This window comes from Netta rufina (assembly GCF_964035555.1).
Source record: "Netta rufina genome assembly, chromosome: 8".
Taxonomy (NCBI): Eukaryota; Metazoa; Chordata; class Aves; order Anseriformes; family Anatidae; genus Netta; species Netta rufina.
The window spans coordinates 9294905-9315257 of record NC_140131.1 but is presented as its reverse complement, the minus strand read 5'-3'; the positions used below and the strand labels follow the sequence as shown (position 1 = coordinate 9315257).

The 20353-nt window shown below is 47.0% G+C and overlaps 1 protein-coding gene across 1 annotated transcript; it reads right to left on the bottom strand.

Moving 5' to 3' along the window:
- Window positions 1–7542: 7542 nt before the first annotated feature.
- Window positions 7543–20042, bottom strand: LOC311211987 (vitamin D3 hydroxylase-associated protein; the record flags this gene model as incomplete). The annotated part of the gene is made up of 15 exons (XM_084291058.1): window positions 7543–7671; window positions 7967–8112; window positions 8948–9056; window positions 11769–11808; window positions 12480–12523; window positions 12969–13068; window positions 13803–13900; window positions 14921–15046; window positions 15786–15910; window positions 16552–16592; window positions 17157–17363; window positions 17734–17867; window positions 18249–18392; window positions 18712–18825; window positions 19833–20042. The coding sequence occupies 15 exons, from the start codon at window positions 20040–20042 to the stop codon at window positions 7543–7545; spliced, it is 1767 nt and encodes a 588-aa protein (XP_084147184.1).
- Window positions 20043–20353: the final 311 nt, after the last annotated feature.

The window sequence follows — 20353 nt, the reverse complement described above, 5'->3', positions numbered from 1 at the left end:
CTGAGCTGAAGGCAAGAGCCCAGCCAACATCAGCCCCAAAACCAAAGCCATGGTCTGGCATGGTCATCCAGTTTTGGCTGGTGGGTCCTCCTATGGATCTCATCTTGGAAAAGGTTGTTAGGTGGCTGCTGGGGATTGTGCATTACAAAATTTCACAAGGTTGCACTCGATTGCCAGAAGCTCAGAATCTGATCTTGCTCCAACAAGGTGTGGAACTGGGTATGGAAAGGAAGGTGGAGCCTTCTCCCACAAGGGCTGGACAGTCTCTAATGCTTAAGTTGCCATCCACTGTCATGTCCATCATTAGCTCTAAGACAAGTTCACTGTTTCCTCTTCACATTGGTCTCAGCAGGGAGAGTTCTCTTTGTTTTTAATTGGGGAAATTTATGAGGGGCTGTGGAGAAAATTGACTTTGACATCCTCTAAGAAATAGTCTGGAGTTGATGGCAATTAGCTAGGCGGTAACAAATTAAGCAGGCCACTTTCTGTGCTTTCTTTTAGTGGAATCCTTGCTCAGAGGATGCCTCCTCAGTGAACTGCTCCTTTTCTGAGAGCAGCAGCACAGGGACATGTCTGCAGTGCCCCCAGCTCCTGCTGCACGGTGCTTGCTAGGGCAGGTGCCTCAGGAAGGTGCATGCGAACAGGGTCAGCCCACATCAATACCCAAATCCTCTCCCAGCCTCTTGGGACCCATGCAAAGGCTTCCTGAGTCAGAGGTGAGCTCTTTGTGTATGCGACAGCAACACGACCCTGCGATGGGCTGAGCGGATGTGGGAGTTTTTTCCCTGTGCTGGCAGGCATCGGGGCATGGACTTCCCACATCCGCCTGCGCACCGGGTCCCGTGCTCTGCTCCTGCCCTTTAGACATTCTGCAAATGTTTAACAGAGACAAAGCCAGCTGTGTCCGAACCAGCTCAGGATTTCAGAAGGTGGTTTTATTAGCAAGCACAGCTGTGCTTCCGGGTGTCCGGATGCTGCTGAGGAAGCCCCTTTCCTTATTGATGGACTGGTGTTTTTGCCTCTGTCATGAGCCAGAGGCACAGCTCCTCTGGTCACGGCAAGGCCATACACTGCCTGGCCACGGGCAGCCCCACAGTGCTGACACAGCCTGCAGTGGGGACACAGGCAGTGAAGAGCCACTGGAGGGGGGTGAGGGCTGAATCCAGCCAGAGGGATGGGGTGGTTTCAAAATCAAAGCCTGGTTTGCACCTTCCAAGTAGAGTTTGGGCTGTAAAGGCACTCCAAAAGCCATGTGAAATTAGAGTCCTGTTGTAGTTTAACCTGGCAGGCAGCTCCGATCACTTCCAAGATTCCTGGGTGACCGGGGTTTCCTATCTGAACCCCTGTGGGATCAATGTGACCCACGTACTCCACGCAGCATCAGCTGTGTGATGTGCGGAGGGGACCTTCCCTTTGAACACCCATCCCAGCATTGGGGTGCCAGGAGGAGCTGTGCTTCAGCACCAACCACTTCTGAAGCAGCTCAAACCCCTTCATCTGCTGCCAGTCTCTGCGTGTAGCGGGCCTCAGATCCTCTCTTTCCCCTATTCCAAAACCCTAGGGGCTGAGCTCGAGTCTCTCCTGGTGCTTTCTGCCAGAGGCTCCAGGTGGGACCTTTCTCCCCAGTTATGGCGTAAAGAGCAGTTTTATATCTTGTCCTGCTTGGACTGGGCCAAGGGCTTCTGTATGAACTATTTCCTGTTTAATTTATTCAAAGGCTTCTCAATAGAGAGGGCTTGCAAACAGACTGTAGTTTGGAATGTGCATTCTCCAAAAACCTGTAGGAAAAACACCTAGGAAAGTTTGGGTTTCCTGCTTGTTATCTGCTGGGGAGGTAGCTGTTATTTTGTCGATCACGTCCATTAGGATTTGATGACGTCCCTCTTGCCATTTTATTTATAAAAACTGGATCTCTTGTGCAGGTGTTTAGACTTTATTTTTTTTTTACGGCAAAACCAGCATTCAGGAGGATTAGGATATTTTCTTCCCTTTCTCAAAAACTTCCTCAGCTCATGGATGGGAATCAGGGAGTTGCTTGGTGCGGTGCTGCTGCTGGCACATCGTTGTGGGAGCGATCGGCACCTGCTGCTCCTCAACCTCAACAACCCCACATCAGAACATGGCAAGGAAGCTGAGTTTGACTACTTGCCAGTCACTTTATCTTATAAATACAGCAGCTGGAGAAAAGCCTATCTGAGCTTTCCAGGGGTTGCTGGGGGGGCGTAACCTTTGATCTCTGCAGTGGATTAGCTTTTTCCTTGGCTCAGCTATGGTTTAAGATTAACTAACGTTAAATCAATCCTCTGTTGGCAGTGGGCAGCAGGCATAACGGGTGAGTATGAGCAGGCCCTGCCTGATCAGATCTCAGACCCTGAAGGCTGGAGAGCAGCCCGTCTGGGGTGTAGCAGAACCGTACATCGTGGAAGGTACCCGAATGGCAGGGTTGGTGGAAAACATCCCCCAGCTGTATTGTTCTGCATGGTGTTATATGGTGCAGCACATCCCTCTGGCCAGTCTGGGCCGGCTGCCCCAGCTGTGTCCCCGATTAGTTTTAGCACATTGGTATGTGTTTAGCATCGTTCTCATCCTAAATCCAAAACACAGCACCATACCAGCTACTAGGAAGAAAAATAACCCTTGCCCAGCCAAAACAATGAAGGGAGCAGCTACTTGAAGGCAAATGGGCTGGGTTGGGGTGAGGGAGGCTTTGTGTGGACCTATGACTAGGCAAAGGGGAGCAAGGGGTGCTTCAGAGAAAAGTCTGCTGAGAGAGACCACTCTTCTCATGGGGAAACGGAGGCAGGTAATGTCCTGCAGAATGTCGCAATTCAAACCTCAGGTCCCTAGCAGGGGAGCCTGCCTGCCTGACTCACAGTGCTGTGTTCATTCCTCCACACTGCACTGATGATAAACAACCAAGGCCAAGTTCAATGTTTCCGCAATATTTTTATGACCTGACTCAATCTAGGTCCAAGGTCACAATATCAAAGTGGTTGTGGCTGTGCTCAGATGGGACACAGGTAGTCCCACAGTATCGTGCCTCATTTATTGCCAAGCACTTTCCTTACACTTTAACTCAGAACCACAGATTCTCATTGTACCTCTGTTAGGTTCTCAAAATTGGATGAAGAAACTACACCCAAATCCCAGGACTCTCCTCAGCACTACTGAGATACCACCCTGATGCCAAATGGGGGAACATCCTAGATCCTGGCTTTCCAGTGGCATCTACCTCTCTCAGTTTTGAACGCTGTTCTAGATATTGTCCCAGCTGCATCAGCTTAAAGGAGGCAAAGTTGATCCAGTCCCATCACGCAGTCTCCAGATACATTTATATTTTTTTACTGCATCACTGACCTGCTGCCTCACGCTCTGTGTTGGTGACACAGAAGAGATAGGTTTTCAGATAATCACCTAACTGATTTTCCTTGCTGTCCTTTCCACAGTTTCCTCCTTTTGCTGTTGTACTGGTATAGAGAGATAAAAACGCTTACCTGACTCCACCTGGGGCTTTTAGGTCTTGGGCAATGCCGGGAAAGCAATAGAAATTATAGTTAAATGGGTCATGGACTGGAGGCAAAACAGAAAGGAAAGAATCCCCATCCCTTCAGTACTCATCTGACCCCTAGGGCAGATGGCACCATTATTACTTCTCCTATTTCTGTAGACCCAGATGGAGTTTGGCTGATTTGCTCCAATGAAATACTTTGTCAAACGAGGTTTATCTTTAAAATGCATGTGGGTATGGTATTCCTGGGTGTGACAACTTCAGAAGAGGATTGATACCCATATGAATGAGAGTGGCTGTTCTGCTCCAGATCTGCACTCCCCTCAAATCCAGATTAACTTCCTATGTAGATAAATCCATTTTGGAGGTTAAGATGGGATGCAAACTAACTTCCCAGTTTAATTAAGTTCACCAGTGGAGTTAAAATGAAAGCCAAGACCCTTTAACAAGAAGAGGCAGCTGATCTGGGATTTCACTGTGACATCCACATTTCCTTCACTTTGGACCACCACAGAAGTAGGCAGTTGGACCAACCCAGTCTGTCCACGCCTGTCCCCAGCAAAGCTCAACTTGCAGAGGCAAAACCACACTGTCTCACTTTTATCACACTCCACACAACACCTTCAGTTCTCAAGCAGGCTGGTTTCCATTAGAATCTTTCTATAATTAAATTGTCTTCCCTCAAAATTGGTAATATTTATTATTATTATTATTATTATTATTAAAGTCAGGTCAGCTTTGACTCCATTTGGATGTAAATGACAAAGAATGAACCTCAAGAATTATATCCCATATATATGTTTTTTTGGATCCAAATGCTCTGATGTACTTTTTCAAACAATTTACAAAATGAAGTGTGTTAACTACGTTGTTCAGAAACAACTTTAAAGGTACTTCAGAAGTTGCTGAAGTCACAGGAAAATGGGCTGGTCCCCTCTGCAGAAGTTGTTCCGACTGACTCAGGGCTGAATAAGTACTTTCTGGGCACTCTCCAGTTTCTGACTCATTTCACCCAGAAATATTTATTGAAATCATAAGACTTTCATAAAAAGAGACAACTTAATTCCAGACAAAACAGCCTATCAGAAACTTCCCATTATTCAATCTGCACTTTTCCAACAACCGAGAAGATCATCTGAGAGGTGTCTCTATCGTCCCTGTGTCATGTTACTCAGCCAGGACCCTGTTGGCTCTCCCTGAATAAGCTTCAATAGGATGGGGAGAGAAATGTCCCATACCAACCCTCACTCCTCTGATAGCAGGGTTTGCCTGCTTTCTCTCCAGACCATCCCTACAGGTTTCTCACTTCTATGGGTGAAACCACTGTTCTCCTTGGGCCTTTTCATAGGAAAGTGGGTTTTATGGATTCTACTTACTTCTCCAGTTACAGAGATGCCAGAGAAGTCTGGCTTTCCACTGGTCTGTCTCATCCTGGGTAAGCAGGTGGAAAAAAAAAAAAAAAAAAAAAAAGAGAGAGGGAGAAAAAAAAAAAGAGCAGATTGAAATCACGCTTGGAAAGATGAAACAGCTGTTTCAGAGTGAAGGATGGCCCAGTCATAATTCTCACATTTTCCATTTGTGTTTCAACGATGAACCTCCTTACGATAAAGTGCTTTCATGCCACCTATTTCCAAACATTTGCTTTTAGTTACTTCAACTACCTCCTCCCTTGAACCCTGTTTGTTAAGTAATCCTAGGATCCCAGGGGCCTCAATGTCTCTAATATCCCCTGCCACTTTCTGTTATGTTACACCACAGATGGTTCTGCCTGCTTTGGGTATTATAAGAGACCAGTGATGTGTCTAAACAATGTATATTCGGCTCCTATCAGTTCTTCTGGAGAGTTTATTTGCTCATGATGTTGCAACTAGATAAAGTCTACCCTCCAAACTGAAGAGAAAATTTAGCAGGCTTAAGTCCTTATTAAAATCAGGAGGAGGAAAAATGATCAAAGCAAAGACTACAGCCAAGATACAGTGCTGGAGATAAGCAGAACTGGCAACTAGTGGGAACAAAGTCCTGGCCTAAGCAGCATTTCCACCTAATTCTTTGAGACAGACCAAAGTCTGGACTTTAGTTGGTGCCAGGAGGCTGGGCAAGCACAGTGCAAACAGTGCAGCTCTCTGAGGGCAGCACAGCCTGAGCTGCCTGCAGAAAGGTTTGAAACACAGTGACTGTGCCCATGGGAGCAGGAGGGAGCTGACATCCTCTCTCCAGCCCTGGAAGAAGTCTCCTGCAGACATAAGGTTATGCCCTATGAAAGGCCTTTCCCTCCTTGAGTTTCAGTGTCTAAACTTGCCAGCCTTCTCTCAGCATCTCTGCTTTTCCTTATGCTCCTTAAATTCCTGAGTAGCCGTCTGCATCTGATCCAAACCCAGATTTTCTCTCCCCCAAGCCTCTTCCATCTTCTTCTGGACCTTGTCTTCACCTCATCTGCTTCAGCACCAGAAGGGCTCCAACTGAGCTGCAGACCATGTCTGAGAGCACCCTTGGGGCTGTCTCAGCTTCAGGCAGGACCGCTGCATGGTGGTGACCCTGCCCTTTGGGTGACGGATCCTGGGAACGGCTGCTAACACTGCTGGATCCTGAGGTCTAGTGTCTGGCTGGAAGCTGGAGAGGGGAGAGTGGGAGGAACAGTAAGGCCTTTTCAGAGCCACCCACAGAGAGTAGCTGGAAAGCAAAAAGCAAATATTGGTGGAAAGTCCTTTTAGGAACAGCACCCCTTTGCTTCGTTCAGCCTTGCACTGACAGGGAGGGATACAGGAGCACAGGACAACATCCCTTCCTTGCAAAACAAGGTCTGTGCTTGTCCAGATCGCTCGGTGCCCTTCCTAGCCAGGTTATTTCAGCAGTGAGCTCCCATCTTCCCACTTGTGAGCATGTGAGGCTGCTGGACAACCACAGCATCCCTGTGCAGTCCCGAGGAGGCTCTAGGGCTGATGGCAGATAAATAACAGGAGCTGTATTGCCCCTTGGCCTTGAGCCTCTCTTCCCATTGACAAATACCATCTCCAGCCCCTGTAACCTGGAGAGACATGCAGGCTTGGAGCAGGCACGGATCATCACTCAGGTTGATGTCATGTTTCCAGACACACTTGCTTATTCAAAGCTTTTTGCTTCCCTTCATTGCTTGCACCTTCCCTCCCAGCCTCTTCATCCACCTGGAGTGCAACGAACAAGAAACAGCACACAATTTTCACAGTAAAGCTGGAAGTACCAAAAGTGCAAATGGCCTAAAAATAGCCACAGAAATTATTGAATTGTTTCCTTATGTGCTTACAAGCAATTAAAAACAAAACAAATAAATTAAAAAAACAAATAAGCATCAACAAAAAACAACCTCATTTTCCCATTGCTTAACTGGAAGAAACAATGAGGAACAAGGGGCACAGGAAGATTAGTAACCACTTCAGATTGCATATGCTTTAACAAGGAAAATGAAGCTTTCCACTACACACTGACCAATTAAACTGTAGAGCCCACTGCCGTTCGATGGTGTGGAGACCAACAGAAGTAACAACTTTAAAAAGGGAGCCAACAAGTTCATGAAGGACAGCTTTCTTGGCAGCTATTAACACTGATGGGCTGACTACAAGTTTTTGCCAAAAAGTATCTAAGCCAAGATAGCTGTGATAGCTTTTCGCTGTGGCACAGCTAAAGAAAGAATCCTACACTTAGTAGGTTACACTCTTCCACAAACATCTGCTACTCCCACTATTGGAAGCAAAATAATGATGTAAACACCTTTTCAGCCTCATGTCATACAACAAATATAACTTCACTACAGTTATTGGACTCCTTTGGTCCAACGTGAACTCTCATTTCTTTCTTTTACTTTTGTCCCAATTTAACAAACAGTTTGGACAGAGATGAGATTTTGCTGACTTTTTTTAAAGAGCATTTATTGTCATTTTATTGAAATGGTGGTTCAGAGTCTGCAGCTCGCTATCTACTTTGCTTTGTGCATTAGGTAGAAGGTGACTGGAGAGGAGGACAGGGAATTAAAAGCTATCATGGAGGCAGATCCTGATAAATCACACATTTCTCCTTGTGCCACGGGACAGTGTCTCCACCTCCTTCATGAACCGCAGGCACAGCTCCTCCTGCCATGGCAAAGCCACACATTGGACAGCCACAGGCAGCCCCACAGCTCCTTCCACAGCCTGTAAAAAAAATAAGTGTGGTGTTGAGTCAGAGCACCCAAGGTGTTGCACAAGAAGAAAATGCTGTCTTTTGGCAGTAAAGAAAGAAAGTCGACGAAAGATATGCAAGGGGACAGTTGGCAGGCTGGTGTACACCAGCTTATCTGTACCACATTCAGGGTGGTAACACGTTATATGCAACCACATCACTAAAGAAGTTTCCACTCTCATTATGAGATAGAGAGAAGATATGGGACAATGTGCCACTGTGCCAGTCATAGCCTTCTGCTAAGACTTAAGCTCTTTCCTTGCTCACCTCTTTCAGCCTCTTATCCCAAGGGTCCCCGTAGTGCCCTCGGTAATGCTTCAGTTCTTCTTCATCAGCTTTTGTGACTGTGCTGACAGGCACCACTCCAGCAGGGAAGTTTAAGACATTGTATAAGTTGGTATAGGAGGTTGCAGCTGGAAAAGATCACACAGAGCATGCACAATGGCAAAATTTAAGGGTGCTGGGACAGCAAGGACTTTCAGGTGACGATTTGGTTTAAAGGGATTTTGAACTGGAGTTGCTGGACCTAAAGAGACAATGAAAACGTGCTGTTTTAAAAGGGAACGTGCTGTTTTTAAAGGGACTTTTGGTGGGGAAGTTTGAGGGCTGCACGGCTGTTGAAATCAGAGTGAGCCCCATGACTTCACCTGTCAGTCACGGTGGAGATTAGGTCTGTGACAAAGTCTGAATCTATGTCAACCATAGCCCAGAGAAAAACCCTGGCTATCTTTTCAAGATAATCCAGATGTCCAGGTCTGGGACTACACCACCATCTTGGGCATTTTGGATCTCAGAGGGCTGGAGGACCCTGACAGCAGGAAGCTATTAGATTGCCTCTTTCTGCAAGTCAGAGGCAACTTAGTCTTTCTGCTATTTTTAAAGTCTTGGAGAACATAGATAACCACAGTCAGAAGAGCCTGCTCTGGTGCTAAGGGCAGCCAGAACTCTAACAACTATCCTCACAAGCACTTTGCAGGACAGATGATACAAGGGAAAGTCACCCAGTAATGGCTGGGACAGATGAGTCACTTAATGCTGTTCCATAGTAATCCAAACATCTGCAGCTCAGATGGGGTGGGGGCATGGGGAGGCCCACCCAGAGGAGACGTCCCTTTGCTATCTTCCCTGGAGGGAAGAGCAGGCACTGCACATGGCTTGGGGAATGTTAATGAGACCAAAATATCTTGCTCCTGCTGTGCCCATAAACACCACTGTGGATGCATCTAGAGACATCTCAGTGAAGATTACCAAACAGCTTCCCAGCATAGCCATGGTTAAAGGCTGGACCCAGTGCAGGACAGAGAATCACATCCAGTCTTTGCTTTCTCCATTTAGCAATGAACTCGGTACGGTAAACCTAGAGGGAAAGACAGAGCGGATGATGAACAATGTTTGTTGGACAGCAGTGGCAGATCAATGCCTACAGCATGGAAAAAGGACAAAAAAAACCCTGCTTGGATAAAAGTGAAAAATCAAATCAAATCTGAGCTGTGCTTTGAAAGAGCCAATGGGTTTTGTTCTTCCAACTCTAGGTTTTCTGGCAGAATACCATGTCCTGCTCAGACCTAGACATGGTGCTATGTGGGCATTTCAGAGTTGATTCCTTTGAGTATTAACCAAATCCTTCTTATGTACAGTTTTATCTTCAGATTTGATTGAATGGAAATCAACAGTAATACAAAGAATCATGTTCAGCTCACTAAAAAATCCATTTCCTAAAAGCTTTGTTATTTTGGTAGAAGAAACTTGGATAGAAGACATGAATTCCAAATATTTTCACAAAACCTGCTTTCATTCTGCATTGGGTTATAGGTAAGAAAAAGAAGCAGCAAGAGACGGTTAGGTAAGCCTGTAGTCTTCTCCTCTAGGATGTAGGAGTCACAGCTTTGGGTTTGTACTGTACATCCAAGAGAGAACTAGATTTGCATTTTGGATTTCTACACCTTTGCTGAACATCAGGCAATGAATGAATCTACCCTCAAAAGAGCTGTTCCACTTTCTCTTAGTAAATAGATACAGACAGACCAGTGTGGCTACTTCCGCAGCCTACCCTGGTTATAGGACACATTTGTCCCATGTTCCAGACCCTGTTCTGTGCAATCTTACCCCAACTTTTCTGTACAAGGGTCTCTCACATCATTTATGAAAGCCCTGACCACCAGGCTATTTTTTATCTGACCTCAAATTCCACCAGCAGTCTGAGATCCTTCCTGCTGAAAGTTTGACAAAAGAAAGGGTTTCCAGGAAATACAGTCAATGCAGCTAATCTCATTTTTTTTCTGAGAGGAAAGCTGGTAGCTAGCCAAAATTTTTGGATCGGCATTTGCTTGCAGTAGAAACTGTGAATAATGGTTTTGCTAAAGCAAAACAATCTGAAATATCATTGCGGTTGACAAAGCTTTTTGAGATTTTTTTTAATTTTAATTTTTATTTTTTTTGGGGGGGGGAAGCAGTAAAGGGATAGGAGTGCTGGAAGGATGATCTGTTTTCACCTTAAAAAATAAAAAGAAAAATCCAACACTGAGCAATCAGACCTTTTCCTTCCAAATACTCCCATCAGCCCAGGCTGGTTTACAGAAGTTTTTCTTATGATCTATGGTCTGTCAGACCTGCTGCAAGTGAGCATGCACTTCCGTCTCGTGACCGACATTGATGGAAGCTGCATGGTGCACTCTGGGGCTGTGTTTGTTCTCTAGGAAGGGTTGTGAGGAACAGGGAACGTGGATCCTGGCTTGTGGGGAGACACTAAAACAGCTCGGCTTCTTCAGCCTTGCAAAACACCAGCTGAACGGGGATACAACTGCTCTCTATAAATAGATCAAGGACAAGGGAGGCAGTGGAAAATACCAGAGAGGAGAGGTGTTATTTAATCTCAAGGACGGGAATAAAATGAGAATAAACTGCAAGTGAATAAACAAGGGAAATACAAAGCTTTACAATTATCAGAGCGGGAAGAGAGGAGATGGCCAAATAAAATAAATACAGGTGCAAAATCCAACTAGCTTTGAAGAGGAATATGATTGGTTTGTGAGCAGTGCTGGACTCAGTTGTCCAGGACAACGCTTCCTGTCCTTTATTCCTGAACTAGAACGAGTTCATACAAAATACACCTGAGCCAAATTGTTCACAAATGCGTTTTTTTACTCTGTCCTGGTTTTGGCTGGGCCAGAGTTAATTTTCTTCACAGCAGCTGGTATTGTGCCATGTTTTAGATTTAGAACGAAAATAATGTTGACAGCACACTGATGTTTCAGTTGTTGCAGAGCAGTGCTTGCACAGAGCCAAGGCCTTCCCAGCTTCTCACACTGCCCTGCCAGCGAGGGGCTGGGGGTGCCCAAGGAGCTGGGAGGGGACACAGCTGGGACAGCTGGCCCAGGCTGGCCAGGGGGGTGTCCCATAGCGTGTGTGCCATATGGAACAACAAATACAGGGGGGAGTTGGCAGGGGGGCTGCTGTTGTTGCTCAACAACTGGGCACCAGTTGGCTGGTGGCAAGCAATAATGTTTTGCATCGCTTTTACTTTTTTTTTTTTTCCTTATTAAAATAACTTTATTTCAATCCGTGAGTTGTTTCACTTGTAGCTTTTTCAGTTCTTTCCCACATCCTGCAGCAGGGAGTGAGTGAGCAGCTGTGTGGTGCTTAGCAGCTCGACCTGTTAAACCATAACACACTCCCAGCATCTCTGCTTGAGCATCTCTGCTCAAGCATGGTTTTAACTAATGATAATAGCACCTAATGTCTAAAATGAAGGATTTACACCAAGAGATGGAAAGCATTAAAAATGAAGCCTCATCTTCAGTGGTTGTTTTTATGCTCTTTCTGCTTAGAAAATGCAGGGCACTGGATAATTTTTCTTCCCCATATTCCAGGAAGCAGAGACGTCCACATGACTATCTATTGTCTTGAGCTCTTACCGCTTTTTGTAAAGACTGAATTTCAAAGAAAAGCCCAGCCATTTTATTTCCTCATGATCAATTTCTAACACCAAATCAATCACAGAGCTGAAAGCAACTGCTCAGAAATTTTAGGGATCTCACTATACTTAGTAAGGTAAAAGAAATCATCTTACCGCTACTGCTGCATGCTGATCCCAGAGGTTTTTGGCAGACCTGGAAAGGTGGCAGAATTAATCAGCAATGGGACTGTAGCAACAGAAAACATTTTTAAAAATACACTTCTAGCCCACTTTTATGGAAACTGTTTGACTGTTCTTGGAAGAAGCTATAGTATTACCTAGATGATTGCACAGATTCACAAGTATTTACAGGTACACCACAAGAGCTTACCACCATGCTTCCACTTGTTCTGGCACCCCGACAAAAATCATGGTGGTCTTTTACATTCAGCTGCTCTCAGCAGTTGTTTTTTTTTTTTTTTTCTTTTTCTTTTTTTTTTTTTTCTCTTGCCTCTCTCAGAGATGTCTGTATTTCACACCATACTGCATCCACATGCAGATACCTCTCCATCATGTTGGTACATGCTGCTCTGGGTACCAGAATTCCCCTGACACTGAGGAAAACAGCCTGTATCTGCCTGTGCTGAGACTTCCTAGCCCTGCCAAGATGAGCTCTTAAAATAATCTCTGGCTGCATAGCCCTGGATAACACCATGCTGAGCCCAGGTGGTGCTGAGGCAGCATGTATTCATGCAGGCTTAGCCTGCGCTGCACAGCCCCATGACAGGGTTTTATCCAGCAAGTTAACATCTAGATAGATGCCACGAACCCAGTGGACATATTCATGTACATCCCTTCCTTTAGAGTTATTTTAATGCCACTTACCCCACTCCACAGAGAGCATTGAGATCCCGAGCGATTCGTGGGTACTTTCAGAGGGAAGAGGAAAAATCTGGGATTAGTCAACAACAGTGCATCTAAAATATGCTGCTGGCATGCCAGCATGACATAGGCTACCATGACACTGTATTTTGAGCACACTTCTTGTCCTAGCAGAAGTGGCTCTGAAGAACAGGTAGTCTCCAATGAGGTGGTTTTACTCCAACATTAATTTATACATTCAATCACAACAACCCATGGAAATAAGGCTCTAGACAACATTGCTAGCCCTGGAGAGCATCTCCTGGATGTGGAGATGCTGTTTATATCCTTGCTTAGGGACTAAGTTTACTTTAGTGTGTTTTTCTTTGAAAACCATCAGACTTTTGACATGAAGCAGCAAAGCTCTGAGTGGAGCAGCCCACCACCCTTCACGTGGAAGCTTTCCCACCTTGCACAATTCCTGTAACACAGACAAAATGTCCTCATACTTACAATGGGTTTCAGAATGATAGCCAAGATCCTTTTCACCAGAGCAGGAAGCCTGTAAGTATTGAACTGGGATTTGAGGTTGGGATCCACAATGTCTCCTTTGCTGGAAGGGCAGAGAGTGAAGGGGTGGTGAAGAACAGCAACCTGTGCCAGAGGGTACCTGATACGGGAAGGCCAATGCTACCCCTGAGCCAAGTGGTAGATGTTTGTGGTAGATGTCCTTGAAATGGAGCAGAGGGATGGCCTCAGCGCCCACTGTGGTGTGTGGAGGGAGAGCTGCCTGGTGCTCTGTGAGGAGAGGCCGGGGCTGCCCCATGCTGGTCATGGCCAGCTCCACCAGCCCACCTCAGGGCATGGCTGGGCCCCTCAACAACACTGGTGGTGCTTTTCTGAACGTGTACGTGAGAAAGGGCAAAAACACAGTACGTGATGGTGATCAGTAAGCAATCTCCCTGTCTTTATCCTCACCCACGATCTTTCTCATCCGATTTTCTTCCTGCTTAGGAGGAGTGAGCTGCCCTCCAGGTCTAACCCACCTCCAGGGGAAGTCCTACAGTGTGTGGTGTTTCCCCTGCACCAAAAGCTAACTGCATAAAAACACAGTGCCAGAGCACTGTGGACACACAGCATGTTATTACTGCACAGGGTTACTGACGCATATGACCTACCCTCCTGAACTAGCTGCTGCCCATGTTAATTTTACCCTTCCAAAAATAGCTCCTGTACTGCCCACTCTTTAGTACACACCCACAGGAATAAAAACACTCTGAATGCATCCACTGGCCATATAGTGCCAAGTCCCAGGGCCAGCACTGAAAGCAAGCGGGTTTTACTCACAAGCAGTCCACCAGGTGAGCAGCACCATCCGAGAAAATCCCTCTGGTGAACAGCTCATCTACCACGTAGTCAATCTTGGGCGGTGCAAAGGGAATAAGCTGCAGGAAAACCATCCCCGTTCAGGATGCAAGAAAGACAAATGATTCACAGAGCCCTCTTTAAACATTCCTGACTCAACAATGAGATGAGTGGGAAGTGGTGGGAAGGTGTAACACAGCAGGAATGTGTGCCCAGCAGTTCTGCACCCCTGCTTGGGTCATGCTGGGTTGCAGCCTACCACTGTGATGCCTTCTCAAGTACAAGGGACATGGTAGGTCACCTCTGGGCAGCTCACACCACTGTCTTTTGCCTCAGGTTCCCCTGGGGCTCACACATTTGTGGATCAATGTGCCAGAAACAGCTGGGAACCGTGACTATGGGCCACCCACCAGCTGCTCCCAGTGCCTAGGGCTGCAGAACAGGATGGAGGTGGGGATCTTGCAGTAGGGGCTGTGCCACTCTGCATTTTCAGAGGGACCTGGGCTGGTGCCATCTGCCAGCTGTCCTCTCCTGTCTCCAAGGCATTAGCACTTATTTATGATGTGACTTGGCGTGGGCTCCTCTTCTCCACTCCTTAGAGAAGAATATCTAGAGGCTTCAAAACACCAAATACTTTTAATTTATACTAATTACTGGAGCAGCACCCATATACAAATTGCCATCAGTGGAATCACAGTATAATTTAGGCTAGAAAGGGTCTATTTGCAGGTCAACTGCTCCAAAACCCTTACCAACCAAGAAATCTGTAAACTGTATTCAGCAGCTGAGGGGTTATGGAGGCTGCTGTGAGTTTGATATTTATGGGGACACCAAACATGATGGGAAAAAAACATGCCCCACACTGCTTTAAAGAAGACAGACTTGGAGGTGAACTCTGAATCTGAAGGTGATTTTCCTGTCTGCTAGGCCAGAAACATAAGCGAGATCACTTTGGTTTGGGAAACAGACAATTGCATTTTGGCAGGGAGGAATGGCTTTATTTGATGGGCAGTGAAAGAGGAGATGGGAAATGACTTGTCCGAATTCTGTAAGAAGCAGAAGGACAGCAGCTCCTGGTAACCACAGGCATAAAAACTCACCGTATGCCCCGCTTCCTGGAGGAGCTTTCTGGTCTCCTGAATGGCCCGTTTCATGCTGGGTGAGGGCTGGAAGTAGCCATCTCCTTCATAATACCCAATCCGGAGTGGCTTTGAACTGCTGTAAACCTGTGAGGAGAGGAGCCATTGCTTGACATGTGAGATGTACCAGATCAGACCATTCTAGGGCTCAGGAAGGCAGCATCTGAGGTGTCCTGAGTTGGAGGAATGACAGGAGTAATAGGGCTGGTGGAAAGCACTGTTGACCAGAAGACAGAGCTTCAGCAGTGGTCTTGGTGTGGTCAGAAAGACACTACGTCCTGCCATGTGAACTTGTCCCAACTATGAGATAGGAGATGTGATAGCATCTGAACAATTCACTTGGCTACAGCTTGTTCCTTGAGGGTAATTGACTGGTCTGTATTGTCCATATATCAGGGACAACTGAAGGACACTATGATTCTAGGACCTGAGCCAGAAAGCAGCAATCAGATGGTAGAAATAGAGAGCTAACAGAAAAGGGCAATGATTTCTTAAGTCAGTGACTGTTAAACCAGACTCTCATTAAAAGAGTGAGAGGTGTTTCTCTGATCAGAACAAAAACAGCTCCTTTAGAAACTGGGCCAGGATGGAGCCAGCAAACTTGTCCTGGCTATTGCTGGGTAAGGGGTCAGTATCAAGCAGGTCTCATCAGGGCAAGCCAGCTGTGTGACTTCTTGTAGTTGCTCATGTGGGGCCCCTCAGTTCCAAAGCAGACTTGCCTCTCTAGGTCCTTCACTATCTTGAGACATTAAACCAGTTGTGAATCTCCCAAAATCTCACTTTCGTGATGGGAAAGTGGAGGCATCACAGTGCCTCTGAGCTTTACCTCATCATCAAAGGGGATGGGGGGCAAGGTGGGATCCAGCCGGAACATCTCATCACAGAGCAGTGCCTTCATGCAGAGGGCCAGGCTGTCCACATCTCTTGCCATCGGCCCCAGCGTCCCTGTCACTGCAAGCACAAAGATCCCATCACTGCAGGCAGATGGGCCTGGAGCTCTCTTCTAGTAACTGGTGGTGACTCAGCAGACAGCAGTTTAATTCAGGTCAGGGAAGAGGAATGTGGAATGAAGGCAATGTCTGTGCAAGAAGTGAGCAAGAAAGCCCAGCAGCAACAGTCCCTAAGTCTCAGAGCAGAGGCCTAGTGCCACCTACTGAGGTTGACCTTCTGGGCCAGGCTTCTGCAGGCACAAGTCCCACTCAAGAGGAGCACGAACTGCAGCCGTACTGCCAACAGCACTACCGCCTGGCAGCAACCGAGGCCAGCAGAGTCTTCAAACCATCCAGTGAAATATTGCAGGCCTTTGAGATGCACATCTCCCATTTCTCACTGTTATGCACTGCACTGCCTGAACTGAACGTCTGTTGCTTCAGTTCTGCCGTGATGAGGTTAACCCCGATCACAATCCAGAACAGAATAAATGGTGCAAAAATGTAATAGCATGAGGCAGGCTCTGGACTAATAGATTACCTGTCTAAATTGGTTGCGAAACACATAACTGAGCAAGCACACTGAGCTGGCATCACAGCAACGGAAGGAGATGCAAGAAGTGAAGGTTTGACAGTAGCAATGTATCATCTGGATGGACTTACCTGAGTACATTCCTGTGATAGGAGAAACCACACCCAGTTTGCTAGGAACGTAATGGGAGAAACAGATTAGGAGCAGCTCTTGCTGTGAGGCAAGTCACCATGCTGGGCTGCAGACTTCCTAATTCTCCCCAGGCAACATACAAGAGAACGAAAGGTCCCACAAAGACTTGACACTTTCTAGACAATGAAGACTTTCAGGGGCTGTGAGCTGCTAGGGGTTAGAGATAGTTGCTATTATCTTCTTTCCCTGGTGCATGAAATTCCTCACGTGGGAGTAAACCAGCTCTGATACAGAGAGAACTCTTACAAACAATGCTAGGGCTGGAAAGTATCTAAAAAGTAGATGTTCCTGCAGCATTTCCCTTCAGTTTCCCGACTGTGACTCATAAATTAAGTCTTTATTGCGTTAACAGTTGGAGGTCATCATGTGTCATGGAGATCATCAACAGAGTCCTTAGTCCTAGCTGATGAAAAGGAGCAGGCAGATTAATGTGGTAACTTAAACCTGGAGGAAAACATGGACATCTGTTGTGTTGGGTTACGCATGGTGGGGGACACGTCAGCCTCCACAGTGGGTGGAGAAAGGGACAGAAGTTAGGTTGTACCTGATCCTGTTGCCTGTGGGTTTGAGCCCGCACAGCCCGCAGAAGCTGGACGGCAGGCGGATGCTGCCAGCCACGTCTGAGCCGATGCCCAGGATGGAGCCTCCCCCTGCGATCAGAGCTCCCTCCCCTCCTGAGGAGCCTCCGGGGGTTTTCTGGTGGTTGAGGGGGTTCAGGGTCTGGCCGAAAATCAGATTGCTGCAGTCATAGCTGGGGAGAGGGAAAACCAGCAGGTGAGTGAGGTACTTCTGCCTCTGCAAACCATAAATGCAAGGCACAGAGCATCTGCACAGGGATGAGTGTGGAATTAATCCTGGAGGGTAGGATCAGTGTGAAGCAGATTTGTTGGGACAGTTAGTTTATGAAGAAAGAGGCATCAAATATAAGAGATATAATGTCCCTGTAGTATTTTGCAGGAAGACCGAGGATAGAATGACTCAGATTAAAGTAAGGAGGCAATTAATTCACAGTGCATGATTAGTTTGGACAAGAGTGGGAGCATATGCATGTGGGCCCCACCCACCCTTAGATCACAGAGCTGCATGACACAGTGTTTTCGGAAAGGCAAACACAAGATTACTTTATCATTGTCTGAGGGATGTTGGTTTTCACGAAGGGGATTGCCCCCTGGCTCTTTAGAACCTGGACGATGACACTGTCTTCTTCCTTCACTTGGCCCAGAAGCTTCACCAGCCCACCAGAGGAGATGTGGCCCTTGGGGATGGGAAGCACAGTTCTTTAGGTACCAGTACAGATGCTGTTTGGAGCTGTAACAACTACAGACATAAGCCCTGACACCTCCTTTGACAAAGCTCCCACCTAACTTTTCTCACAGCCAGAATGGAACTTTCCTACCTGAGGAAAGTTCCAGATCACAGCAAGTTAGGAATTTTCCAAGAAAACTGAATTTTTGTCAGAAGACAGGTTTACTGACCCCACAAATAAATAGTCCAGAACATCCTTGCCTGAGGGAACTTTTGGCTAGTAGCGATGAGATTAAAAGGATCAGGCTGGATTCCTTGTATGAGGGCAGAGGACTGGACATCCTGCTCTGTTCCCAGCTCCAGACCAAGGATAAGGGTATTAGGGATGTACCTTGCAGTTAATGTGGTCCTTGATGCTGACGGGAATGCCATAGAGCAGCCCCTTCTCCTTCTGCTTCTTCACTTTCTGGAGCTGATCCTCACAGCCATGAATGAAGTCTATCACACAGTTCACCTCCTGAGTCACCTCCAAAGCCTCTCCAGAGAAGCAAGTGAGTAGGTGGAAGGAAGGAAACAGCATTTAAATTGAGTTTTCAAGATGAGTATTCAATGTCCTCAAACCTCCAGCATTCAGACCTTACACATAAAGTTTAGATATTTCTTTCTGGGATCATTTTCTGCCCTGGATCCCTGTTCTACTCATTCACCCACAAGCCACTCTTCATCCATCTCAGCATTGACAAATTGTGATCTCCGGCCTTGCTGCTTCTCCCAGAAAATGGGCTGTTTTTCAGTTTGAAAGCCCCTTCTGCTGCCTCAGCAGAAGAGCCCTGAATGCTGTACATTTCACTCACTTTGCCCATGTAGGAGTAAAGGACGCTCTCCGGGGACAGGGACCCCTCCTTCAGCTTCTCTGCCAGCTCCACCATGGGCAGTGAGAGGATGTGTGCGGTCTGGGTGCCTGGGTTCTGCAAAGGGTAAGAAATTCGGCACAGAGGGATGGACATGACCGAAAAGGCTGGTGTTGAGGTTGTGAATCCCCGGTTCTAACATCTGCCCAGCAGTGACCTTGAACAGAGATTTTTTAAAAGACACTCCCCGTAGAAATGCAGACCTGCCGCATAGCACTCTGTCTACTGGAGCGGGGAATTTGCTGATGGGGAATTTGCAGAGTCTCGCTTCGTAAAAATAGATCCAAAACAGGCAGAAAGCTGCCTCTTGACCAGAGAGTTGCATGAATCTGTAAGAGGTTTGAGAGGTCTGACCTGTCTTTGTTTACTCTCCTGCATGGCCCCACCCTAATTAATAGACAATGCTTTGGATGGCGGCTAAGCCAGCTAAAGTTTTACAAAATTTATCATTAACTTGGGGGAAAAAAAAAAGTGTGTGTCCTCTTTGCAACCTCCCCCTGCCCCTTCCCAAGAAAAAAAAAGCAGCTAGTGTTTATTTGGGGTTTAAGGCAAATCCTGAACCCAAGGACTGAACCTCCTAAAATCTAGGTGGGCAGAGTGAAGTGGCTTTTGGTCACTGATGTGCAGAAGCTGGAGGGACCTGTACTTTGAGGGTGATGGGGTGGACAGGTTCCTATCGAGTGGCAGAGTGAGGAGGATAGGAGCAGAAAGGCTTGGCAGGAGCAACGGGAGAGGAGAAAAGGGCATAGGGAGGTCTGGGAACACTTTCTTAGCTGGTGACGTGATTCAGAGTGTCCCCAGCTTGGATACCGCATTCACCCTTAGGATTCCCACAACAGGCCAGTATTAAGAAATACCTCCTTTATGCTGCCTTTACCGGTTGGGGTTTTTCGGTGACAATACAGGGCGGTGACTATCAGAAAAGGTTGGTGACGATCCAAAACATGCACATCCCTGCTCTTGCCCTCACCATTATTCAAAGAGGGATTGATTAGGACTCCCCATTTTCTTCAGTTACCCAAGATACATTCCCTTCCCTCCACACACACTCTCCCCCAAATTACCTCTTGTTTAAACCTGCGAGCTGCCTTCTCCATTTGTTCCAGGGCCAGATCCCGTGCTCTCCGTGCCTCTTCCATCTTCTGCTGGATCCTCCTGTGCCCCAGCCGTTTCAGCAGCACAATGGCTGCAGCTGAACCACAGAGCAAGGCTGAGAGGATGCGAGGATCTGCCCATGATGGGTCTAGGACCTGCCACAGTCGCTCCTGGGTCATAATTTCTCCCCCAGTCCTTCCTATTCTGGGTCAGCTACAGGCGCCTGGCTCTCCCCCCTTCTTCTGAGGAGAGCTGATGTATACAGACCTCTCAGTTGCCTCCTGTGCAAGATCAGCTGTGAGACAGCATTGCATTAACAAAGTCCAGCAATGGACTTTTTAGACCATGGACTTTGAAAGGGTCTGCCTGCCCACTGTGGGTCGGGCTGCAAGCAGTGTGCTCGGATCACTCTGAGTTTGGAGGGATGTCCCCAAGGCTGTGGCTCCCCAGGCCACTGGCTGCTGCTGTACCTGGCTACACGGAGCAGACA